Source organism: Neoarius graeffei, chromosome 4 (assembly GCF_027579695.1).
Source record: "Neoarius graeffei isolate fNeoGra1 chromosome 4, fNeoGra1.pri, whole genome shotgun sequence".
Lineage (NCBI taxonomy): Eukaryota > Metazoa > Chordata > Actinopteri > Siluriformes > Ariidae > Neoarius > Neoarius graeffei.
Window position 1 is genome coordinate 51,235,296 of NC_083572.1, and position 24,502 is coordinate 51,259,797.

Sequence of the window (24,502 nt, forward strand, 5' to 3'; positions counted from 1 at the left end):
CAGTATTTTTCCACCTCAGCTCTTGGTGGGTCTGACCGGTTGTTGTTCCCCTGCCACTGAGAGTACACCTTGGCTGGTTCAGTGGAGAACAGCTTGTTTATTCTCCTGGCCTCTCCTTCCTTGGTGTATCTCCTCAACCGGGTGGCCAGAGCTGTTAGTCGCTGTTTGGCAGTTTCGAGTGCCTCTGGTATGGAGAGTGAGTTGTACTTCCTGGGCGCCCCTTTATTCACCATGTTCCCTTTCTGTAGTTCAGCTAGCTGGCTAACTTCTCTCCTTGCTGCCTTTATCTTGGCCTCTAATCGTCTCTTCCATGGTGGATACTGTTTGTTATGTCCCAAGCCCACCTTGTGTCCAAGCATCTCCATGATTACTGTTGCTGTACTGTGTATCAGCTTGTTGGTCTCAGTGATGGTTCTTGTGGAGATTGTCTTCAGAGCAGCATTCACATCTACTAGTAGATCTTCTGAAGGTACTTGGCAACTCAGCTTCGGTATTTGTCAGGGGCTCCAGGTTTCCAGTTGGGTCACGATCTTCCTTCTCAGGTCAGCAGCTCTTGTGTTGAGGCTGTTAGCTGTTGGGGCTTGGTACCCAATCTCTGGTTGTGGGGATGATGACATCTCCCCGCTGACCTGTCTTCCTGGCTCCCCCTTGCCGTAGCATCGTTGTTGTATTTCATTAATCTCTAGTTGTGATAGCAGATTTCGATTATGGATGTTGGAACACTGGGCTAATAGCTGTTTCTTTGTTAGCCTTGATTGTGGGTTTCGAAGTATCCAATGGTCCCACATTCTCTGCATGTATCCCCTCTTTCTGGGATTGCTTGTATAGTAGCATTCCAGCAAATCCGTATTTTCTGTCCTCGTCCATCGATGTCTTGTTCCAGTAGCCCATTTCTCATCAGTTTGCCCTGGTTCCCTAGCAACTGACGCAGACCTTGTTGACCCGGGCGACGTCTGAGCCGGTATGACTCTATCAGTTATGTCTTCACTCATTCCTGAGGTAGGCTGATATATCATGAGGGGTTTTGCCTAAGGACCCTTACTGGATGATGTTTTGCCCCGACCGGGATTCGAACCCCGATCTCCTGCGTCGTAGTCAGTGAGCATTACCACTGTACTATCCAGCTGATATTATATATATATATATACCGCACACATCACATCAGCAGACATCGACATAAAACAAGTTAATAAATAGATGAGCATGTGTATTGCACAGTCCAGGAAATATTGCACAGAATATTGCACACACTTCAACTAAGAGTTGAGTTGTTTTATGGCACTTGGATAAAAACCGTTCATGAGTCTGGAGGTGCGGGCCTGTATGGACCTATAGCGCCTTCCAGAAGGCAGCAGCATAAACAGACTGTTTCCTGGGTGAAAACAGTCCTTAATGATCTTTTCTGCACGGTGCAAGCATCTAGTGTTTTAAATGTCCATCAGTGAGGGCAGCTGTGTCCGTATAATGTCCTGTGCTGACTTCCTGACTCTCTCCAGAGCCTTTTTGTCATCCATGGTGCAGCTCTTAAACCACACCAAGATGTTGTGGGTGATGATACTTTCCACAGGACATTTGTAAAAGGACAACAGCAGTTTCTGGAACAGATTGACTTTTCTCAGTGACCTCAAAAAGTACAGTCTCTGCTGTGCTTTTTTCACAAGAGCAGTTGTGTTAATAGTCCATGTGAGGTCGTGAGAGATAGGTGTTCCCAAAAATCTGAAGTCGCTGACCCTCTCCACAATGTCCTCTTTGATGTAGAGAGGGGCAGGTTCCTCCCTCTTCCTCTGAAAATCTATCACCAACTCCTTTGTTTTGGAGGAGTTGAGTACCAGGTTGTTGTCAGAACACCAAGCAGTGAGTTTCTGGACTTCATCCCTGTAGGCAGTCTCATTGTTATTATGTATCAGTCCTACTATGGTAGTGTCATCCGCGAACTTGATGTTGCTGTCATGGACAGGTGTACAGTCATGGGTGTATAGAGTGTATAGCAAAGGACTCAGTACACAGCCCTGGGGGGCACCAGTGCTGAGGGCCAGGACTGAGGAGTGGTGGAACCTCAGCCTAACTGACTGTGGATGGTCTGTTAGAAAGTCCTTGATCCATCTGCAGATGTGATGGCTGACACCTAGACTGTAAAGTTTGGACATCATTCTGCTGGGCATGACAGCATTAAAAGCAGAACTAAAGTCCACGAACAACATTCTTACATATGAGCTGGGTCATTCCACATGCGTCAACATGCTGTGGAGGGCTGTATTGATGGCATCTCCTGTCAATCTGTTGGCTCTGTATGCAAACTGATGCTGATTCAAACTGAGAGGGAGAGAGGCTTTGATGTGTTTTAGCACCAACCTTTCAAAGCACTTCATAACCGTCGAGGTAAGAGCCACAGGTCTGTAGTCAGAGAGGCTGCTGACAGATGGTTTCTTAGGGATGGGCACAATTGTGGCAGATTTGAAGCATTTGGGGACAGTACAGGAGGACAGAGGGAGGTTGAAAATAGAAGTGAATACCTCAGTCAGCTGATCTGCGCAGCCCTTCAGTACTCTTTTTGGGATACCATCGGGACCTGCAGCCTTCCTGGGGTTCACACCATGGAGCATTCTCCTCACCTCCTCCATACTCACTGTGAGTGCCAGGTCACTCATGGGTGATAACAGTGTGGACCCTGTCTCTGCCCCAGTCACCTCAAAACATGCAAAGAAATGTTTGAGCTCCTCAGCAAGGTTCCTGCTGGTACTGGTGTTTGAATCTGTGGAGCCCTTGAAGTTTGTGAGGTGCTGGATTCCCTGCCAGATGCATTGGGGGGTTCCCCTCACTGAAGTGTCCTTCAATTTTCCTCCTGTAGGTTGCTTTTGCCTTTTTGATGCCTCTTTTTAGGTTGGATCTGGCCACACTGTACACTTCTTACACAAATCCTGTTGTACAAATATGTCCCAATTGGTGCGCTCAAAGCAGTCCTGCAGTTGTGGAATTGCATTCTCAGGCCAAATCCTCATGTGTCTCACTCTAGGCATACAGTGCTCAGCGTAAATGAGTACACCCCCTTTGAAAAGTAACATTTTAAACAATATCTCAATGAACACAAACAATTTCCAAAATGTTGAAAAGACAAAGTTTAATATAACATCGGTTTAACTTATAACGGGAAAAAGTAAGGTTAATAATATAACTTAGATTACACATTTTTCAGTTTTACTCAAATTAGGGTGGTGCAAAAATGAGTACATTCCACAAAAAAAACTACTACATCTAGTACTTTGTATGGCCTCCATGATTTTTAATGACAGCACCAAGTCTTCTAGGCATGGAATGAACAAGTTGGTGACATTTTGCAACATCAATCTTTTTTCCATTCTTCAACAATGACCTCTTTTATTGACTGGATGCGGGATGGAGAGTGATGTTCAACTTGTCTCTTCAGAATTCCCCAAAGAAAATAATTTCTTTCCACCACAAAGGTGAAGGCTACAAGAAGATCAGCAAAGCTTTACTTATCAGTCAGAATACTGTGCCAAAAGTGGTACAAAAATTTAAGAAAAATGGAACTGCAACCATCTCACAGAGACGTCCAGGTTGTCCACGGAAGTTAACACCTCGACAGGAGTGTCTTCTGATGAGAAGGGTTGAAGAAAATCAGCATGCAAGTTCAGTGCAGTTATCTAAAGAAGTAGAAAGCCAAACTGGGGTGACTATTTCCCGTGACACAATACGGCATACACTGCAGAGGAATGGCATGCATGGATGCCGTCCACGAAAGAAGCCTCTCCTAAAGCCCAGGCACAAAAAAGCCCGCCTAGAGTTTGCCAGGGCCCATGCTGACAAAGATGAAGACTACTGGGACTCTATACTCTGGAGTGATGAGACCAAGATAAATGTTTTTGGAACTGATTGCTTCAAAACTGTATGGCGTCGCAAAGGTGAGGAATACAAAGAAAAATGCATCGTGCCTACAGTGAAACATGGTGGTGGCAGTGTCCTTATGTGGGGCTGCATGAGTGCTGCTGGTGTCGGGGAGCTGCATTTCATTGATGGCATCATGAATTCACAGATGTATTGCTCTATACTGAAAGAGAAGATGCTACCATCACTCCGTGCCCTTGGTCATCGTGCACTTTTCCAACATGACTAAACACACATCTAAGGCCACTGTTGAGTTTCTGAAGAAGAACAGGGTGAAAGTAATTCAGTGGCCAAGTATGTCTCCTGATCTGAACCCAATCGAACACCTATGGGGAATTCTGAAGAGACAAGTTGAGCATCACTCACCATCCAGCATCCAGTCACTAAAAGAGGTCATTGTTGAAGAATGGAAAAAGATTGATGTTGCAAAATGTCACCAACTTGTTCATTCCATGCCTAGAAGACTTGATGCTGTCATTAAAAATCATGGAGGCCATACAAAGTACTAGATATAGTAGTTTTTGTTGTGGGGTGTACTCATTTTTGCACCACCCTAATTTGAGTAAAACTGAAAAATGTGTAATCTAAGTTATATTATTAACCTTACTTTTTCCTGTTATAAGTTAAACAGATGTTATATTAAACTTTGTCTTTTCAACATTTTGGAAATTGTTTGTGTTCATTGAGATATTGTTTAAAATGTTATTTTTCAAAGGGGGTGTACTCATTTATGCTGAGCACTGTAATTTTCTTAATGAGAGATCTATACGCTGGGGTGAGAAAGAGGGATAAATGGTCAGACTGGCCTAAGTGAGGATGGGCAGAGACTTTATATCCTTCCCTAATGTTACTGTATACATGGTCCAGTGTGTTTTGACCTCTCGTTGGACATGTAACATGCTGGTAGAATTTAGGGAGGACAGTGTGTAGGTTTACATGATTAAAGTCCCCAGCCACAATAAAAATCCCATCGGGATGCACAGACTGTAGTATGCTAATGGCTGTTAGCAAGATGTTTAATGAGCATTAGCGCTGGGTGGTACAGTATATAAACAGCCATGACAATAACTGATGCAATTATTGCAAGCAAGAGATATGCAACCAAATATTAAGTGTTATTATTTTTTAATCTACTGTAAGACAACCTGGTCCAACACTTTTGATCACCAAAAATTGGGTGGTCTGCCACCAAAGGTGCCATGTTGTCGAAGTTGTTTAATATATCTAGATGTAAACATCAGGAAATGAACGCTGAAATTCTGATCTATCTTCTCATATTCATATTTTAATCTCAAACCCAAATGTGTTCAGTGCATACATACATACAGTACCAGTCAAAAGTTTGGACACAGCTACCCATCCATAGGTTTTTCCAACCCCATTTCCAAAAAAGTTGGGACAAAGTACAAATTGTAAATAAAAACGGAATGCAATGATGTGGAAGTTTCAAAATTCTATATTTTATTCAGAATAGAACATAGATGACATATCAAATGTTTAAACTGAGAAAATGTATCATTTAAAGAGAAAAATTAGGTGATTTTAAATTTCATGACAACAACACATCTCAAAAAAGTTGGGACAAGGCCATGTTTACCACTGTGAGACATCCCCTTTTCTCTTTACAACAGTCGGTAAACGTCTGGGGACTGAGGGGACAAGTTGCTCAAGTTTAGGGATAGGAATGTTAACCCATTCTTGTCTAATGTAGGATTCTAGTTGCTCAACTGTCTTGGGTCTTTTTTGTCATATCTTCCGTTTTATGATGTGCCAAATGTTTTCTTTGGGTGAAAGATCTGGACTGCAGGCTGGCCAGTTCAGTACCCGGACCCTTCTTCTACGCAGCCATGATGCTGTAATTGATGCAGTATGTGGTTTGGCATTGTCATGTTGGAAAATGCAAGGTCTTCCCTGAAAGAGATGTCATCTGGATGGGAGCATATGTTGCTCTAGAACCTGGATATACCTTTCAGCATTGATGGTGTCTTTCCAGATGTGTAAGCTGCCCATGCCACACGCACTAATGCAACCCCATACCATCAGAGATGCAGGCTTCTGAACTGAGCACTGATAACAACTTGGGTCGTCCTTCTCCTCTTTAGTCCGAATGACACGGCGTCCCTGATTTCCATAAAGAACTTCAAATTTTGATTCGTCTGACCACAGAACATTTTTCCACTTTGCCACAGTCCATTTTAAATGAGTCTTGGCCCAGAGAAGATGTCTGCGCTTCTGGATCATGCTTAGATACCGTACGGCTTCTTCTTTGAACTATAGAGTTTTAGCTGGCAATGGCAGATGGCACGGTGAATTGTGTTCACAGATAATGTTCTCTGGAAATATTCCTGAGCCCATTTTGTGATTTCCAATACAGAAGCATGCCTGTATGTGATGCAGTGCCGTCTAAGGGCCCGAAGATCACGGGCACCCAGTATGGTTTTCCGGCCTTGACCCTTACGCACAGAGATTCTTCCAGATTCTCTGAATCTTTTGATGATATTATGCACTGTAGATGATGATATGTTCAAACTCTTTGCAATTTTACACTGTCGAACTCCTTTCTGATACTGCTCCACTATTTGTCGGCGCAGAATTAGGGGGATTGGTGATCCTCTTCCCATCTTTACTTCTGAGAGCCGCTGCCACTCCAAGATGCTCTTTTTATACCCAGTCATGTTAATGACCTATTGCCAATTGACCTAATGACTTGCACTTTGGTCCTCCAGCTGTTCCTTTTTTGTACCTTTAACTTTTCCAGCCTCTTATTGCCCCTGTCCCAACTTTTTTGAGATGTGTTGCTGTCATGAAATTTCAAATGAGCCAATATTTGGCATGAAATTTCAAAATGTCTCACTTTCGACATTTGATATGTTGTCTATGTTCTATTGTGAATACAATATCAGTTTTTGAGATTAGTAAATTATTGCATTCCGTTTTTATTTGCAATTTGTACTTTGTCCCAACTTTTTTGGAATCGGGGTTATCTGTAATTTGACTATTTTCTACATTGTAGAACAATACTAAAGACATCAAAACTATGAAGTAACATATGAGACATATATGGAATTATGTGGTAAACAAACAATTGTAAAAAAAAACAAAATATGCTTCATATTTTAGATTCTTCAAAGTAGCCAGTGTTTACCGTGATGACGCTTTGTACACTATTGGCATTATCTTAACCAGCTTCATGAGGTAGCCACCTGGAATGCTTTTCAATTGACAAGTGTGCCTAGTCAAAAGTTAATGAGTAGAATTTCTTGCCTTCTTAACGTGTTTGAGATCAAACAGTAAATAGTAAATAATATAAATACAGTAAATAGCCCTATTCCACAACTGTAGTAATCCATATTATGTCAAGAACTGCTCAACTAATCAAAGAGAAATGACATCCATCATTATTTTAAGACATGAAGTGACTTTTAATTAATAAAAATAAAGGAAAAACATTGAATTAGAATGTGTGTCCAAACTTTTGACTGGTACTGCACATACATACAAACATACATACATGTATACATATATACAGTACATACACAGATCAGCCATAACATTAAAACTACCTGCCTAATGATCCCCCTCATGGTCCAAGTCATCAGTACTCAAGTCCAAGTTAAGTCACGAGTCCTTAAATTTAGGGCACGAGTCGGACTCGAGTCCAAGTCCTGGACTCAAGTACTACAAGCCTGGTTGGTGGTGTCAAAAAAAATCCACATGAATGCCAGGACCCAAAATTTCCCAGCAGAACATTGCCCAGAGCATCGCACTGTCTTCACCAGCTTGCCTTCTTCTCATAATGCATCCTGGTGCCATCTCTTCCCCAGGTATATGATGTAATGGAAAATGTGATTCGTCAGACCAGGCCACCTTCTTCCATTGCTCTGTGGTCAAGTTCTGATGCTTGTGTGCACATTGTAGGTGCTTTCAGTGGTGGACAAGGATCAGCATGGACGCTCTGACAGGTCTGTATCTACGCAGCCCCGTATGCAGCAAGTTGTGATGCATTGTGTGTTCTGACACCTTTCTATCATAGTCAGCATTAATTTTTTTCAGCAATTTGTGCTACAGTAGCTCTTCTATGGGATCAAACCAGGCAGGCTAACCTTTGCTCCCCATGTGTGTCAATGAGCCTTGATTGCCTATGATCCTGTTGCCGGTTCACCGCGTGTCCTTCCTTGGACCAGTTTTGGTAGTTACTAATCACTACATACTGGGAACACCCCATAAGACCTGCCGTTTTGGAGATGCTTAGACCCAGTCATCTAGCCATCACAATTTGGCCCTTGTCAAAGTCACTCAGATCCTTATGCTTGCCCATTTTTCTCGCTTCCAAGACATCAATTATAAGAACTGATTGTTCTCTTGCTGTCTAATATAGCCCATCCTTTAACAGGTGCCATTGTAACAACATAATCATGTTATTCATGTCACCTGTTAGTGGTTTTAATCTTATGACTGATTGGTGTGCATACATACATACATACATACATACATACATACATACATACATACTGTCTTTTGCCTAGTATGATACATTATTTCTTCCACTATATCGGTGCCACAGATTTTCCATTCATCAGCCAGGTTGTGACCTGCACTGTGCATTCCATTTCAGTAGAATCATATTAATTTATGAGTACATTCTTTCAGTTGTTTGTGACAATCTTCAGAACATTACAGCTTGCTGATCATTGTATGAATTAGTAAAGCCACTGCATCATTAGCATTAGCTGAAGCTGCTCTACCTCCATCCTCCTCCTCCTCCGTGCAAAAAAGCAGATAGCACAGTGAGATAGCAGCCATCCTTTACAGCCAGACAATACAGCCAGTCCTGCTCACACACACACACACACACACACAACTAATGCATACACCTATTGACACAATGCACCAAACTGACAATTAAGCACAACATAATGCAACAGAATTACGTAAGTTAATTAATGAAGAAATACATCTGTGACTGCATATTTCAACTAGACAGGGACGCTCTAACGAGTGCAAACCCCGCCTTTTCCCTATTAAAATACATTGGGCGAAAATTTCGAAGTTCTGCCATGACCTTGACCTTTGACCTTTGACCTCCAAAATTTAATGGTTTCCTTCCTGGGTGATTGGCAACACATGTACAAAATTTGGTCCAAATCGATCCATTGGTTCTTGAGATATCTTGCAGACACACAGACAGACAGACAGATACACACACACACAGACTGACGCAGGTGAAAACTAGACAGGGACACTCTAACGAGTGCAAACCCCACCTTTTCCCTATTAAAATACATTGGGCGAAAATTTCGAAGTTCTGCCATGACCTTGACCTTTGACCTTTGACCTCCAAAATGTAATGGTTTCCTTCCTGGGTGATTGGCAACACGTACAAAATTTGGTCCAAATCGATCCATTGGTTCTTGAGATATCTTGCAGACACACAGACAGACAGACAGACAGACAGACAGACAGACAGATACACACACACACACAGACTGACGCAGGTGAAAATAATAACCCCTCCGTCTACTGTCGGCGGGGTTAATAATAACCCCTCCGACTACTGTCGGCGGGGTTAATAAGTTACACACACACACACAGTGCATTTAGTGGTAATATTATGCCACAAAATGTGTGAAAATCAATTCAAGTGCAAGAGAACAGACAAAAAAACCCTGAATATTACTTGCAAGTAATATTACGTGCTTATCTTAATAATTGGGTCAGATGACCCAGTCATACGAAATTGGAGACAAAAGGTTAAAAAGTCTCGGCTGAAAGCCTTTTACTGCAGGAGAGAGAAGGCAGTAGCCCTGAGATTGTTTACATGGAAATGAAAGCCAGAGATGGAGTGAGATTAGCATTGTGCACCTAACAACGGCGCCTCTCACTAGGGCCCTCAGTTAGCTCCACCTCTTTCTCCCAACACAAAGTAGCTTTTCTCACTAACCAGCGCAGAATTATTTCAATTGCATTCTGCTCTGCATTACCACTGTGTACCAGGAAGAAACATGGCAACTGGATAGCTTAGTGACTTTAACATTCTTGGGATAACAAGGAACAACTTTGTACAACCCCAATTCCAAAAAAGTTAGGACACTGTGTAAAACATAAATAAAAACAGAATGTGAGGATGTGCAAATCCTGGAAACCCTATATTTCATTGAAAATAGTGCAAAGACAACATATCAAATGTTAAAACTAAGAAATTTGGGGGTTGGGGTTTGAAAAATATATGCTCATTTTGAATTTAATGTCAGCAACATGTTTTAGAAAAACTGGGACAGGGTCAACAAAAGACTGAAAAAGTTGTGTGATGCTAAAAAAAACAACAACAACAACAACCCTAATTTGGTTAATTGGCAACAGGTTAGTAACATGATTGGGTATAAAAAAGAGCATACCAGAGAGGCTGAGTCTCTCAGAAGTAAAGATGGGGAGGGGTTCACTGCTCTATGAAAGACTGCAGGGGCAAACAGTGCAACAATTTAAGAATAACGTTCCTTAATGTAAAATTGCAAAGAATTTGGGGATCACATCATGGTACATAATATCACTGAAAGGCTCAGAGAATCTGGAGAAATCTCTGTATGTAAGAGACAAGGCTGAAAACTGACATTAGATGCCTGTGATCTTCAGGCCCTCAGGTAACACTGCATTAAAAGCAGACACGTGTCTGTAGTGGAAATCACTGTATGGACTCAAGAACCCTTCAGAAAACTGTTTTTCACAGATGATGTTCATTACTGCATCCACAAATCAAGTTAAAACCAGATATAAACAATATCCAGAAACACCGGCACCTTCTCTGGGCCCGAGCTCTTTTACGATGGACTGAGGTGTAGTGTAAAATTGTCCTGAGGTCTGACAAATCAAAAGAAGAAATTCTTTTTAGAAATCATGGACACCACGTCCTCCAGGCGAAAGAGAGAGACCGTCCGACTTGGTATCAGTGCACAGTTCAAAAGCCACCATCTGTGATGGTATGAGGGTGCATTAGTGCACATGACATGGGTGGCTTGTACATCTGGGAAGGCCTCATTAATGCTGAATGATATATACATGTTTCAGAGCAATATGCTACCATCCAGACAAAATATTTTTTTCAGGGAAGGCCTTCCTTCTTTCAGCAAGACAATGCCAAACTGCTTTCTGCACATAAAACTGCATGCCTCTGTAGTAAGAGTCCCGGTGCTAAACTGGCCTGCCTGCAGTCCAGACCTGTCTCCCATTTAAAACATTTTGCGCATTATAGAACTGCAAAATATGATAAAGAAAACCCTGAACTGTTGAGCAACTGAAATTGTATATCAGGCAAGAATGGGACAACATTTCTATTTCAAAACTACAGCAATTGGTCTCCTCAGTTCCCAAACTTTTACAGAGTGTTGTTAAAAGTAGTGGTGATGCAACACAGTGGTAAACATGCCCCTGTCCCAACTTTTTTGAAACGTGACATCAAATTCAAAATGAGCATATATTTTTCAAAAAAACAATAAAATTTCTCAGTTTTAACATTTGATATGTTTGTTTTTGTAGTATTTTCAGTGAAATATAGGGTTTCTATGATTTGTGTCAGGATGCAGGCACTTCCGGATGTATGTGCAGGGAGAGCAGGAGAAGTAAACAGGAAACAAAGCCAAAATGCTAGATGGAAATCATGGTCAAGGGACAGGCAAGGGTCGGTTGATCAGTAAACTGGGCAATGCAGGTTGGACTATAGAGTGACGAGAAAGATACGAGAATGAGGGTGAAAAACACAATAAAATAGGCAGACAGTAAAGGCTTGGTATGACAGGAATGAACACTGAACGATACTTCGCATTGAGTGAGAGTGGGAGAGGTGCTTAAGTAGCAAGGACTGATGAACCTTCAGAACCTTCAGCTCCCTTCAGGAGCTACATCCTTCCTAGGATGCCCTCTCCCTCTGGGTGCAGGCTTGTTGGGGTATTGACTATGGAAGTCCTGAGTCAGGAGAGGGTCCAAAATGTCCTTGGCTCCCACCCAGCTTCGTTCCTCTGGTCCGTAGCCCTCCCAATCTACCAGGCACTCTAGTTGACCTCTTTTGCGTCTAGAATCTAGGATCTTGTTTACCTGGTAGATGGGCTCCCCTCCTGGATTTAGTGAAGTGTGGTCTGGGGTGGGAGCATTCCCAGACAGAGGTCCCTGGATGGCAGGTTTAAGGCAAGATACATGAAAAGTGGGTGCTATGCGACTGTGTGGTGGGAGCTCAAGCCTGCAAGAAACTTCATTAATATGCTGGAGCACCTTGTAAGGCCCAGTGTGGCATGCCTGTAGCTTCCTGCATGTATTAGGCTCTTTGTGGTCTCTAGTAGAAACCCATACCCGGTCACCAGGGGAGAATTCTGGGTTGCTGCTTCTGTGTTTGTCAGTGTATTCCTTATACTTGGCATTGACTGACTTGATGCATTGGTGAACCTCCTCCCATATTGCCTGGCTGTGAGAGAACCATTCCTCCACTGCCTGTACCTGTGCCGGTGAGTTGTCCCATGGGAACAGGGGGGTTGGTAGCTGAGCATGCACTGAAAGGGTGTTAGTTGCATTGCTGAGTGCTTCAGACAGTTCTGTGCATACTCAGCCCACGGAATGAATCAGGCCCAGTCCCCCTGGTTCCGCATGCAAAAAATTCTGAGGAAACATCCTATTTCCTGGTTGGCCCTCTCTACCTGGCCAATAGACTGGGGATGATATCTGGACGTGAGGCTCACTGAGACTCCTAACCGCTCCATGAAACAGGTACATAGTCAAGAGATGAACTGAGGACCACGGTCACTGACTATGTTCTTCGGGATGCCAAAGTATCTGAATACATATTGGAATAACAATTCGGCAGTCTGGAAGGCTGTGGGGATGCCAGGTAACGGGATGAGTCTCAGTGCCTTGGAAAATCTGTCAATGGTGACCATGTTGGTGGTGTTGCCTTGGGATGGTGGTAGATCAGTGATAAAGTCGATGACCAGGTGGGACCAGCATCTCCGAGGTACTGGGAGAGGGCATAGCTTACCAGCAGGAGGGGTTCAAGGTACTTTGGCCTGTGTGCACTCAGTGCATGATGAGATGAAATGGATTATTTCAGTCAGCATATTCTCCCACCAGTCCTTGTTCCTCAGCAGTTGGTGTGTTCAATGGCTGCTTGGGTGACCAACGGCAGGAGATGCATGTGCCCATGTTATGAGTTTACCTCAGAGATGGTTGGGGTTGTATAGGCAGTTGGGTGGGCAGCTTGTGAAGTGAAAGCGTGTGAAAAACAATTCCCATTGGGCCTGGTGTGGATTAAGTCTTTTAGCCTTCTTGAGATATTCCAGATTCTTATGGTCCATAAGTATGATGAAGGGGTGCGTGGCTCCCTCCAGCCAGTGCCTCCATTCCTCCAGATTGAGTCTGATAGCTAGTAGTTCTCTGTTCCCGATGTCATAGTTTCTCTCTGCTGAGGTAAGTTTCTTTGAGAAGAACACTACCGGGCAGAGCTTGGAGTTCTCGCTGAAGCACTGTGAGAGGAGCCCTCCTACACCAGTCTCGGCGGCATCCACCTCAACCATGAATGGTCAGGTAGGGTCAGGATGTTGAAGGATCGGGACTGTGGAGAAGGCAGTCTTGAGCCTATTGAAGGCTTCTTCAGCTGTGGGAGTCCAGTGGAGGTGCTTGGGTCCCTTCTTCAACAAGGAAGTCCAGGGTGCCATGATAGTGATGAAACTTCTAATAAAACAATGATAAAAGTTGGTGAAACCTAGGAAATGTTAGAGCTCCTTGACTGAGGTGGGTACTGGCCAGGAAGGAACCACAGATGCTTTGGAGGGATCCATACTGAACCCCTCTGCACTAATGATGTACCTCAGAAAGAAGATCTGATGTGTGTGGAATTCGCACTTCTCAGCTTTGACATAAAGGTGATTCTCTAACAGGCATTGGAGCACTGATCTGACGTGTCTGAGATGGCTCTCTTCATCTGGGGAGTAGATCAGGATATCATTGATGTATGCCACAACATATCTCCCTGACATGTCCCAAAGCATGTCATTAATGAGGCACTGGAACACACAGACAGACCATATGGCAGTACCCAGTACTCAAAATGGCCAGCACTGGTGCTGAAGGCCATTTTCCATTCATTTCCTTCTTTGATTCTGACCAGGTTGTAAGCACTATGTAGGTCTAACTTAGAGAACACTCCGGCAGTATGGAGTTGTTCCAAAGCCGAGGGTACCAACGGGAGAGGATATGGGTACTTAACTGAGATTTGATTGAGTCCTCAAAAGTCTATGCATGGTCAGAGGCTGACCCCTCTCTTCTCCACAAAGAATCATCATCATATCTTGTCACTCCAACTCTGGATCCAGCGACGGGCTGTCTCGTTGGCCTCCCGGAGATCGCCGTCTGAGCAGGTCAGACCAAGTATGCAGTTATGTAGAAGGTGCTGTATGGTTTGGGGGTCTTCCCCGCAGGGACAGGCTGCATTCGTAGATTTACCCCATCTCAGCATGTTGTCACCGGTCCTAGCTACCTTGCTTCTGGCTCTGTTGAGCATGACCCAGTCCTTCCTCGGTAGGTCTGCTCCCGGGGGAAGTGTCTCGCTAGGGGGAGGTAATGACTCATTGTTGTTTGAGTCATTCTCCTTCCACCTCTCCATCTTGAAGGTTTTTGGTGGTATTACACCTAGGCCTTGAACCATCATGAAGCTGTGACGTGATCTCAGCCGTCGGGGGACCTCCTAATGTCCTTGTAGTGGGTGTCCATGAAGAAGAATCCCGCTGACACCGGTGACATGGACGGGCGTATGTACCCCTGCTTGTGGGCCTCTTGCATGTACTCCTCCATTGCAGCCTGTTCCATCTGGGAAAGAGGGTAGATGTGACTGCATGGTGGAGATGTGCCCAGTAGGAGGTCAATGGCACAGTCGTATAGGCAGTGTGGTAGTAGGCCACATGCCTTATCCTTACTGAAGACCTTGCCTAAGTCCAGGTAACACTCAGGAATCCTTTCCAAGGAGTTAGGCTGGGGACTCTCTACAGAGGTGGAGGAGTGACTTAGCTGTGGATGCTGGAGACTATTCTGGAAGCAAGTTGGTGACCACTGGAGAATCTCCTTATTCTGCCAGGAGATAAGCTGCGGCCATGGATTACCCAAAATAATGTCATGATGAATGGTAGTATCTCTAAGAGTGAGATGGGCTCTGAATGGAGGGCTCCCACCTGAATGTGCACAGGAGCGGTCCAAGTGGTGACGAGGTCATCCCCTATTGGCCCTCCATCGAATGTCCTGATGCTGAGTGGACTCTGCAGAAGGTTTGTTGGCAAACTGGACTTCTGGATGACTGAGCATGATGAAATTCCCCTCCGCTTCTGAGTTAACAAATGCAGAGAGCATGTGGGTTGAGGAAGGCAGTTTCAGCAATACAGGTACTTTGAAAGACTGGGCTTTAGAAGATCTCACTGGACTCACTGGGTCGGATGTGGTCTCAGAAGAGCTGTTGTGAGACGGGTGGGCTGGACACTGAATAATCTGGTGACTGGAGCTCCTGCAGTAAAAACACAAACCCTCTCTTCTCCTCCTTTCTCATTCGGAGCATTTCAGACAGGTCTGTAAAACCTCCATGGGTGTGGGAGAGTCAGTGGTCAAAGCTGGCTTGGCTTCCTCCTTGAGGGATGGGCAACTGGAGAGCAAATGATCCAGCTGAATAGTGAGATCAATCATGGCATCTAAGGTGAGGTGTTCATCTTGGCACACCAGTTCACTCAATCCCTCAGGGTGGAGCCCTTGACAAAACACAGCCTTTAGAGCAGCTCATTCCATCCACTGGCTGCTGCAAGAGTTCTGAAATCCAAGACATAGTCTGTGACTCTCCTTGAGCCCTGTGTGATGGTCAGTAGTCTCTTGCTGACCTCAATTCCCTTGGGTTTGTGATCAAACACACGCTTGAATAATTCAAGGAAATTATCATAAAAAGTAGTGTGCTCATCTCTACTCCTTCACACTGCGCTGGCCCACTGTAGCACTTTGCCGGTCAAGAATAAAAGAAACCTTGCAATCTTACGTTCATTGGAGATGTTAGGGATTGTAGAGAAGTACATGGAGCACTGAAACAAAAATCCCTTACAGCTGAGCACACCCCCGGCGTATTTCTCCGGTCATGGAAGTGACAGCGTGAGACTCGGGGAGGCTTCGGGGCACGTTAGGAGGGCCTGCGACATCATGGCAGCAAACTGAGCCATCTTGGTGTTTAGATCAGCAAGCACCTGCTGATGTTCCCCCAAGAGGTGCTCCTGAGTGCTCAGAGCAGTCTGCTTCGCCTCCTCTGCTGCATCCATTCAGGCAAAGTACCCTGTCAGGGTGCAGGCGCTTATGGATGTCAAGTCAAGTTTGTTTGTATAGCAATTTTAACAATAGACGTTGTCCCAAAGCAGCTTTACAGATTCTGAATGACCCAAGACATGAGCCAATTTTATCCCTAATCTATCCCCAATGAGCAAGCCCGTGGCGATGGTGGCAAGGAAAAACTCCCCCAGATGACACGAGGAAGAAACCTCGAGAGGAACCAGATCCAAAAGGGAACCAATCCTCACCTGGACAACAACAGACAACATGACTATAACATTAATAGTTTTAACATTAAGTCAGTTTCGTTGATGTTATAACTCTTCATTAATGGAAACTTGAGTGCAAAACTGTTCATGACAACTGCAGTCCCAAAGTTAGCAAGCCAACTGTAGCCCTCAGCCACAAAAGAATTACTGTAAGTGTCCAGAGTGTCTTCCAAGTGTGACTTTCAACTGTCCATATGGGGCCATCCACTACAGGAGTGATGTGATGAGACTCCAACCAGACATAGGGCATCAGGATGGATTAAGCAGGTCCAAGGAGCAGAAGAGGTCAGTACCTTGATCCCAGGATTGACATGTAACTCAAAGGGACAGATTGCGGGGGGGGGGGAGAGAAGAGAGAGAAAACACAGGTTGTTAGGTATCCCCAATGTCACCTGAATAAGTAGGTACAGTATACATTTTGCGCTGAGTACAAGCAGGGACTCTGGCAAAACTAACTATGACAGCATAACTAAAAGGAGAGAGCCAGAACATAACACAGGCATGAGGAAGCCTGGGGACATAAAGCAGCCAGCCACTACACCGTCAACAAACTCAAGTGAGCAAGCGAGTGGGAGATTGACAGCATCCATACATCCCAGTTTACCAAAACACTCTATGTCTGAGGATCCTCCAGATCTACTCCTTTACTTCATAAGGACCATTAACGAAAGGCTTCACTAAACAGATATGTTTTCAGCCTAGACTTAAATGCTGAGACTGTGTCTGATTCCCAAACATTACTTGGAAGGCTGTTCCATAACTGTGGGGCTTTGTAAGAAAAGGCTCTGCTCCCTGATGTAGCCTTCACTATATGAGGTACCAGCAGATAGCCTGTACCTTTTGATCTAAGTAGGCATGGCGGGTCATAAAGGACCAGAAGTTCGCTCAGGTACTATGGTGCAAGACCATTCATACCCCTTTTCCACCAAATCATTTCCAGGGCTGGTTCGGGCCCAGTGCTGGTGCTGGTTCACAACTCGTTCAACTTGCGAACCAGCTGAGAACCAGTTTGCTTTTCCATAGCTCGGGGTGCTAAGGGGAGCAATGTCATTACGTCACTGTATACGTCAGTTACGTCGCTGCGTTTGCATAAACCTTGGCGCGAACATCGAAGCAACAACAAGACGGAGAAGAAGCAGCAACAACAACAACAATAATGGATGACTGCTGCTTTACTGCATCCATGATATCTTGTCGCTTATTTAAAAATGGCGCCCTCTCATGGTCTTGCTATTGTCGTTGGTCTTAACAACTCCACCCCCCCGTTGATGTAAGCAGTTCTTTCCTCTAGCCCAGCAAAGAGCTGGTGCTACCCTGGAACCAGTTTTTCTGGCCCAGAGCCAGTTCTTTGTCAGTGGAAACAGAAAACCCGATTCCAAACTAAGCACTGGCCCCGAACCAGCCCTGGAACTGATTTGGTGGAAAAGGGCTATCAGTGCTTTGAAGGTCAATGGTAGTATTTTATAATCAATATGAAATTTGATTGGGAGCCAATGCAGTGTGGATAAGACAGGGGTGATGTGGTCATATTTTCTAGTTCTAGTAAGGACTCTTGCTGCTGCATTTTGAACTAACTGGAACTTGTTTATGCACTTATTGGAACATCCAGACAGTAAGGCATTACAATAATCCAACCTGGAGGTAATGAAAGCATGAACTAGTTTTTCTGTGTCATGTAGTGACATTAAATTTCTTATCTTAGCAATATTTCTGAGATTAAAGAAAGCTATCCAGGTAATGTTATCAATGTGCAGGGGAGATGTATGTGCAGGGGAGAGCGGGAGAAGCAGACAAGAAACAAAGCCAAAATGCTAGACGGGAATCATGGTCAAGGGACAGGCAAGGGTCGATCGGTAAACTGAGCAATGCAGGCGGGACTAGAGAGTGACGAGAAAAATACCAGAACTAGGGTCAAAAACACAATAAAGCAGGCAGGCAGTAAAGGCTTGGTACGACAGGAATGAACACTGAATGAACTTCATGAACTTCATGTTGAGTGAGAGTGGGAGAGGTGCTTAAGTAGCAAGGGCTGATGAACCAGGAAACGAGTGACAGGTATAATTAATAGACAGTTAATAGAGGGCGCTGTGGTTCTTGGGTGTTGTAGTTCTGAGAAGCCATGTTTTGAAGTTTGCTTAGAGCTGGCACTCTCAACACCATTACTGACAACTTGAAAATCATTGCATTCTGTTTTTATTTAGTTTGTACAGCGTCCCAACTTTTTTGGAATTGGGGTTGTAAGAGCAAAGGTGGTGAAAAAGAGTGTAAAAACTCTTGTGTGAAATGTGTATAATTGTTCACAACAGTTTTGTTACAGCTGAGTGGGAAAAGTATTTTGTTTTATTTATTATGTAAATTAGAGATTTTTGTGACATAGATAGGATTGTTATGATTCATTATGTTTGAGAAACTCTTGAAGAGTACCACCTTGAAAGAAGTCTGAGCTCAGCAATAGAAAGATACATCACGCATTGTAACCTAATACTTCATTCCTGAGTGTTTGTTCCTTTTATAAAAGCTGCAGCAGTTCCTGACTGGGCTGAGCTGACATTGCCCAAACAAAACCACACCCATGCAAAAAGCTCAGTCTTTTCTACAGACATTATGAAATGTGTAGTCCACATGTGCGCCATTGGGTGTGGTGCTGTTACTGTTTTTATCTGAAGATCCTGTTGTGGCAGGATTATAAAGCTATCTGCCAGATCATGATCCATGCTTAAAGGAAGCCAGCAAAATGGAAAAAAAAGAAGAGATAAACTGCCCCGATGGTATTTTAGTGCTATTTAAACTGTAAATGCAATACATAAACAATATTTATCATATTGAATTTAAAGTGCTCTGCTCTGATTAAGAAATATATAAATTTTGCAACATGTAATGTTGTATTAGTGATATTGCACAGCAGCTTCTTACCCTCATTCTCCCTGAAAATCAGAAACAAATGAATATAGATTTAGATTAGTTGTCACACACCATAGTAATGTTCATTATTGGTTATAGTTAATAATTAATAATTCTGCATGGATATTTAAGATCTACAACAACATTCTGAAATGGTTCATCAATACTTACTCATATTGAACTTCTTCTGTATCTGACATATTTGGATTAAGACCTGTTTCACATAAAGGCAAATCATTTTCTTTTCTTTTTCTCATCAGATTTACATACTATTACATTAATTTTTTGTTTACCTCAAGACAACAACAACAACAACAAATTATTATTGCAACATGGAATCTTTTATATCATTAAAAACTGAACCCCTCAAATATTTTAAATGATACTTGATTAGTACGGAGTTGAATACGAGTTTTTATGCAGTTAAAGCCACATTCATTTGGAATAAAGAAAATGTAATGTGGTTTTACCTTCCTTTGTGTTCTGTGAGTCTGGGGATCCTTTAAGAGATTACAATACCCTCTGATTCAAACTGAACTCTGAATCAAATCTGAGCTGGTTTATAAACTGTCCTTGTATCACATGACTAACTTCAGGGCTTTACATGGTTAGTAAAACACTTTGTAGTATGAGTGCACACATGCCTTACTACGGAACAATAGTAATCCAATGTGTCTATTTATACAGCTTAGGCACAACTGGCCAGCAATGAACTAATCCACCTAACATGGCTCTCTGTGTCAGCTCTGCTCTGAAGAAGGTTGGAGGGGAAGATATGAAGTGTGTATGGCTGATTTGAAACTACAGTACATGTGGCTTGTGGGTGTTCTATCAGTTCTATCAGGGGAGGCTGGGAGATTGTGAGCTTAGGCCACATGGCTGCCTGACGCCACTCCAAAACCTCTGATCTGTCACACTGTGATGATGACAATCCACAGCTCAGAGCAGCCTCATAAACTAGAAGAATGAAGTATTTAGACCACAGGCTTATTTTATTTAATTTACAAGCTAAAAAACTGCCATGAAAAATGCAAATGGATTCCTGTCCTGATTCACAAATGGTGTCAAAAGTAGGTGGGGAAAATAATCAAATGACAAGGGAATTTTAATATTTTAAGCATGTAAAGTGCTGGCATTTATCGCACAATGGACCAAATATTTTCTTTTTAATATGCATTTATGCAGTATATATGTAAACAAATGTACAGTATATACACATAGATATTGATAACTGCTTATGGTCAAAATTTTTAATTTGTTCATTTTAATGTCGGGCACCCATGGCCTAAACGGTAGAGAAGTAGCCTTGGGCCTAAAGGGTTGCTGGTTTGATTCACTGGACCGACAGAAAAATCCATGTCTGAAGTGCCCTTGAGCAAGGCACCTAACCCCCAACTGCTCCCCAGGCCCTGGGTATGTGTGTGTGCTCATTGTACGTCGCTCTGTATAAGAGCGTCTGCTAAATGCCTCTAATGTAATTCTATGCATATTATAATATGGTTTATTTTTTGGTTTCAGGTCAGTGCTCTGTTTCGTGTTAATGTGCGGTGTGAGCACTAAGAGTTTGAGAATGCTTTCTATCCCCAGATGAGGGTGTTTCAGTGACAGCTGCTTTGACATAATCCAACAATGCACGCCTAACTGATCCTATCTGCTGTCATTAGGCATCAGAAGGAACCTTTTGTACCTGCCTAAATCTCTGAATACTCCATGGGTTTTCTATTAATAAACACTGCCATTGTTTTTAATCTTTCATCTTCTCCAATTATAGCAAAATATATTTTTACTTTGCCTGTTATTCTTGAGCTGACACAAATTAACATCCATAAATGTTGTATTATTATGCAGACAAACAAATAATTAGAATTTTCCATTTATGATCTTAAACACACCGGGCGGCACGGTGGTGTAATGGTTAGCACTGTCGCCTCACAGCAAGAAGGTCCTGGGTTCAAGCCCAGCGGCCAGCGAGGGCCTTTCTGTGTGGAGTTTGCATGTTCTCCCCGTGTCTGCGTGGGTTTCCTCTGGGTGCTCCAGTTTCCCCCAAAGACATGCAGGTTAGGTTAATTGGTGGCTCTAAATTGACCGTGAGTGTGAACGGTTGTTTGTCTCTGTGTCAGCCCTGTGATGACCTGGCAACTTGTCCAGGGTGTACCCCGTCTTTCGCCTGTAGTCAGCTGGGATAGACTCCAGCTTGCCTGTGACCCTGGAGAACAGGATAAGCAGCTACAGATAATGGATGGATGGATGAGTCTTAAACACCATAAAGTAGATGTAAATGATAAGATTTTTAAGATCAAACATGGATAAGCCAACTTTTTATCCTGCAGAAAAAAACCTGATTTGATGCAAAGAATTTAACCACAAAGCAGTCTATCAAAACAAATAAAATTGCACCTGAATTGTTTTCATTTTGATATGAAGTTACTGTATGGGACGTCATCCTGGAAGGGGGATTATTGACAGTGATGCAACCACATTCAGGTCACATCAACGCTCTAGTATGAGTAACCCAACCTGTAAGTAAATCTGTCCCAGTCATGCCTAGTTCAGCCGGGTAAACATGATGGCTTTCCAGAAACATGAAAGGGTTTCTTGATGCATTGTGCTATCTTGTTACCTGGTGCACAAACAAAATCTGATAAAATCCACTAGGCCCTTGTGCTACTCATTGGAAGAGCACTGCCCTTAGCAACTGCCATGTTTGATCAGTCAATACCTTCACCAAACTTTCCCTGAGTTTGAGTGAGAGTGTCAGGAAGTGTTGGACCACCCAGTTTTAGGAACAGATGCAGGTGAGTCACTTCTAATTTAACCCTGTGGAGTCTGAGACCACTTTTGAGGTACAGTGGTGCTTGAAAGTTTGCGAACCCTTTACAATTTTCTATATTTCTGCATAAATATAACCTAAAACATCATCAGATTTTCACACAAGTCCTAAAAGTAGATAAAGAGAACCCAGTTAAACAAATGAGACAAAAATATTATGTTTGGTCATTTATTTATTGAGGAAAATTATCCAATATTACATATCTGTGAGTGGCAAAAGTATGTGAACCTTTGCTTTAAGTATCTGGTGTGACCCCCTTGTGCAGCAATAACTGCAACTAAACATTTCCGGTATCTGTTAATCAGTCCTGCACACCGGCTTGGAGGAATTTTAGCCCATTCCTCCATAGCCTCTCTCACATTGGCTAATGTTAATGTTCATGAGTCCACCATCAGGAGAACACTGAACAACAATGGTGTGCATGGCAGGGTTGCAAGGAGAAAGCCATTGCTCTCCAAAAAAAACCATTGCTGCTCATCTGCAGTTTGCTAAAGATCATATGGACAAGTCAGAAGGCTATTGGAAAAATGTTTTGTGGATGGATGAGACCAAAATAGAACTTTTTGGTTTAAATGAGAAGCGTTATGTTTGGAGAAAGGAAAACACTGCATTCCAGCATAAGAACCTTATCCCATCTGTGAAACATGGTGGGGGTTGTGTCATGACTATGGGCGAAAGGCGGGGTACACCCTGGACAAGTCGCCAGGTCATCACAGGGCTGACATATAGACACAGACAACCATTCACACTCACATTCACACCTACGGTCAATTTAGAGTCACCAGTTAACCTAACCTGCATGTCTTTGGACTGTGGGGGAAACCAGAACACCCAGAGGAAACCCACGCGGACACGGGGAGAACATGCAAACTCCGCACAGAAAGGCCCTCGCCGGCCACGGGGCTCAAACCTGGACCTTCTTGCTGTGAGGCGACAGTGCTAACCACTACACCACTGTGCCACCCCATTGTGATTATAGCATTCAGAAATTTCATGTGGTTTGACTATTAAATTGTTAGAACTTTGGAGTGACACTATTTTTGTTCAAAGCTTATGACTTTTGCAATGAATGTTGATGATTTAGTTGTCAACACACCTGTCATAGTCCCTCTCCCTGCTGTAAAAAAGTAATGGCCTGTCAGTCTGGAATGTCGTTGTTGCCCTCTCTGCCCTCCACACCTTTCAGCTTGGAAAGTGAGTGAAGGTGAATTGTAAGAAAAGAAGAGATAATAAAAACCGTTTTTCAGTTTATGACACAGTTTTAGCCTACTTCCATGCAAGCTGCTTTATGACAGAAGTTTTAGCTATTAAAAGAGATAGATATGATGTATAATGTGCTGTGTCTGATGGAGATAAAATAAATCACTCAACTCTGAACACTGTGAAATGCTTTACGATGTGTGTCCATACAGCGTTTTTCTCCATTGGAAAAGAAAATGGCATGGCGCTGTGACATTTCTATGACATCAATATCTGGAGAACATATCAGGATTGATGATTAGTTGCCCAAATACAAGCGACAGTGATGACACCAGTGCATTTCTGAAAAGTTCAGAGATTTTCAACTACATAAAAAAAAACGCGGGAAAACAGGCAGAGTGCTCTGTAAAAAGATGCTGGATGCAGCCTGAGACCAACCAAAATCAACAGGTTCTCTAAGGCATGCCATTTGTTACGTCTCCCCAGATTTCCCATGGCTATGGAGACAGAGAAGACCATCTTCACAGAAATGCTTTGGCATGATGGCCTTTTCAAAGACCGATTGGTGAGTATGGTTCACCTCTCAGGTATGGCAAGCCTTTTGTTCACAACTGAACATCAATGTCAGTCTGCCCTTAGGGTAGCACTCACAATCTAATGGCCAAGCCAAATGCTTCAACCAAAAGATGGTGAGGTTCCTAAGAACATACGGCTTCAAAAATCAAACTAGATTCAAGCAGCTACCTTCCCCGGGGCCAAGTATGCTCAAAGCCTTACTTAACCACTCATCTGCAGATCTCAGTCCATTTCAGTGTGTACTGGATTACCAACCTCTGCTTTTCCCCTGGTATGGGGAACCCTGAACATCCCAATTGGATAAGAAGGTGCAAACACCTGGGAATCAGCACATGTCTGTCTTCAATGAGCCATACATCAACAGAAGAATCAGGCAGGCAAATGTCACCACCCACACATACCACTATAATCTGGTTAGCTGGTCTGGTTGTCTACATGGGGCCTGAAGGTGAAACTCTTATCACAAAGGCTAAATCTTCATTTTATTGGTCCTTTCAAG

The 24,502-nt window shown here is 43.3% G+C and overlaps 1 protein-coding gene across 1 annotated transcript in view; it reads right to left on the bottom strand.

The window, feature by feature from the left end:
• The window catches only part of tnnt2b (troponin T type 2b (cardiac)), a 46,381-nt gene extending 26,397 nt beyond the window's left edge, over nucleotides 1–19,984 (bottom strand). Inside the window, exons 1-3 of the mRNA XM_060919334.1 lie at nucleotides 19,868–19,984; nucleotides 19,569–19,611; nucleotides 19,410–19,420 (exon numbers count right to left, since the gene is read on the bottom strand). Coding sequence (XP_060775317.1) covers nucleotides 19,410–19,420; nucleotides 19,569–19,597 — 40 coding nt within the window. The 5' untranslated portion in view covers nucleotides 19,598–19,611; nucleotides 19,868–19,984. The remainder of the gene's footprint in view (nucleotides 1–19,409; nucleotides 19,421–19,568; nucleotides 19,612–19,867) is intronic.
• Nucleotides 19,985–24,502: the final 4,518 nt, after the last annotated feature.